This window comes from Triticum aestivum, chromosome 1D (assembly GCF_018294505.1).
Source record: "Triticum aestivum cultivar Chinese Spring chromosome 1D, IWGSC CS RefSeq v2.1, whole genome shotgun sequence".
Lineage (NCBI taxonomy): Eukaryota > Viridiplantae > Streptophyta > Magnoliopsida > Poales > Poaceae > Triticum > Triticum aestivum.
In genome coordinates this window covers 38,325,007-38,327,545 of record NC_057796.1, presented here as the reverse complement: position 1 = coordinate 38,327,545, position 2,539 = coordinate 38,325,007, and the positions used below count along the sequence as shown (strand labels likewise).

General features: G+C 39.2%; 1 protein-coding gene across 1 annotated transcript in view; it reads left to right on the top strand.

The window, feature by feature from the left end:
- LOC123164376 (putative germin-like protein 2-1) overlaps positions 1-583 on the top strand; it is a 14,221-nt gene extending 13,638 nt beyond the window's left edge. Inside the window, exon 3 of the mRNA XM_044581819.1 lies at positions 407-583. Coding sequence (XP_044437754.1) covers positions 407-583 — 177 coding nt within the window. The remainder of the gene's footprint in view (positions 1-406) is intronic.
- The last annotated feature ends 1,956 nt before the right edge of the window (positions 584-2,539 follow it).

Here is a 2,539-nt window from a genome sequence, read left to right as displayed (position 1 = left end):
ATAGACGTGCCCCAGGAGCGCCCAGTTTCTGACATGTGGCATGTCTATGCCGACGGCCTAGCCATCGGCATAGTTTCAAACTAAGCCAACGGCTAGGCCGTCGGAATAGACATGCCCCATGCTGAACGGCGTCTCGCCATGTGGCGAGAAGCTATTGGGCAGCACTTGACGGCGGCCGCCGTTAGGCGATGACGTTGCCGACGGCCAGGGCCGTCGGCATAGATGTACGGCCACCGTCGGCTTTTCTATGCCGACGGTCATCCTGGCTACGCCGACGGATATTTTGCCGACGGCGCTATGCCGATGGGTGCCGTCGGCATAGGCCTGCCCCGACGGCTAGTCATGGCTATGCCGACGGCCCTGGCCGTCGGCATAGGGTGCGATTCCGGTAGTGATTCACTTTCAGGTTAACATTGGAAACAACGAAGCGATAGCCATTGCGGCGCTGAGCAGCAAGAACCCCGGTGTGATCACCATAGCCAATGCAGTTTTTGGATCCAAGCAAACCATCTCAGATGATATCCTAGCCAAAGCCTTCCAAGTGGACAAGAACATCATAGACCATATCCAAGCTCAATTCTAGTTCGACACATCAGGTGGTTTGATTCATTTGTTCCTTAACTAAACATTTATTTTGTGTGTTTCTTTATAATACAATTCTGTTGTATGGTTATGTTAATCAAGTTTATATTAAAGGAATATTCTCTTTTCTGCTGGATATTATTTCCTTGGTCATCTCCATTGCTAAAAGTAAACTTCCTAATAAGTCGTGGGCTAACTTAACTGCAAACTGGGAGAAGTAGCATTACGGTTTCTTCGCTTTTGTTCAAGTCACTTTGTAAACATAAAAATGAAGTGCTGATGTGCTCAATCTATTCTTCATCGAGAATTTAAGTCACTTTGTAAACATAAAAAGAAAGTGCTCAAGTGCTCAATCTATTATTCATCGAGAATTTTGAAATGGACCCTAAGAGGTAAGAGGGAGAATCAAATCCTTGCCGTCAGTTGATCGAGGGTGAACTCGGCTACACGGAACACTAAGTATGCCAAGTTAGACATTTAATGCTCTCTCTCTCTCTCTCTCTCTCTCTCTCTCTCTCTCTCTACTATGTTTATATGTTATACATCATCTTACAAGGTGACATGGTTTGCAGAAGAATATATTTTCCGCGTGCACTGTTACACCAAATCACAAGTAAATATTTAACAAATATTCACATGTATATTATGAACAATTTTTCAATACATGATGTTTTTTTTGAAAAACGAGATGCATAATACACGATGACCATTTACCAAATACATGGTGATCATTTTTTAATACAGTACTATAGCAATACTTTTTAGATACCCGATAAACACTTTTGTTGAAATACACTATGATTTGTTCTTAATTAGGTAGTAAATATTTGGAAATGCATGATAAACATTTTAAAAAATAATATGAATATTGTTTCGAGATGAACAAAATATAAGAACTAAAAGAAGAAAGGATACTAAAAAGAAAAGATAGAAAATTATATAAGGAAGAAAATAAGCAATAAAAAGAGAAAGAGAGCAGTAGCGAAAATGATAAATGGTAAAATAAATGAAAAGGATAAAAAGAAAAAGAAACGAAAAAGTACGAAAAAAATGACGTTCTAAACCGTTCCTGTAGGAGCACATTCTCGCATGATAGAATAACTGGGCAACCCCACACAAGGCAATCGCACGCGGAATATGAGAGAAGATAATTTGATGGCCCATGACCTATTAGTGGCCGCGAAGGCAAGCACGAATTCCATCCTGCAGCAGGTGAGATATATCGTATGCAAAAAATCTTGTCCTTCTAGGAGAGCATAGAATACTAGCCCCAGAACATATTGTAGATGACTATTTCCACTCTTATACGAGTTCCTTGGATTTATGGTTAAATTTAGACCTTCCATGCTTAAGGATGCTGGGTGCCTTGTCAATACAAAAAGGAATCTCTCTATTTTGAATCCTCCAAAAATTCCAGTAAAAGATATTCATATTTGCACAATAATTAAGCTCACACTTGGGTGGGAATAGATGGGGGCTGCGGTAGCTTGTTCAGGCCATATGACATGGGATACCTTTGGGTAAACGACACACTAGCATTACAACTTCACAAGTGATAAACACTATTGTTCAGTGATGCTACTTCTATTAGTAGCATCGCATGCACAATAACAGTTGTCCATAATATCATCAAAGTATCTAGAAACTAAGTCGGGCCACTTAGATGACTAACAAGCTTTTGTTTAATAGAGAAATGAATACATCAATAAACTTTAATGAAGTCAAGGAATATATGCATATTAACTCAGCAATCTTGCATACACAATCAAATGATTAACGAGTTTTGCTTCGGTACACCCAGCTAGAAAAGTTAGCACAGACGTTAAGTTACTTAAAAATTATATTCTCGTACATTCACGATCAATTCATGCAAACATCTATCCTCTCAACAATTTAATATTTTTTAGATTGAAAGGATAACTTTTAATCTGCATTGAAATCTGCAAACTTTCCCAAG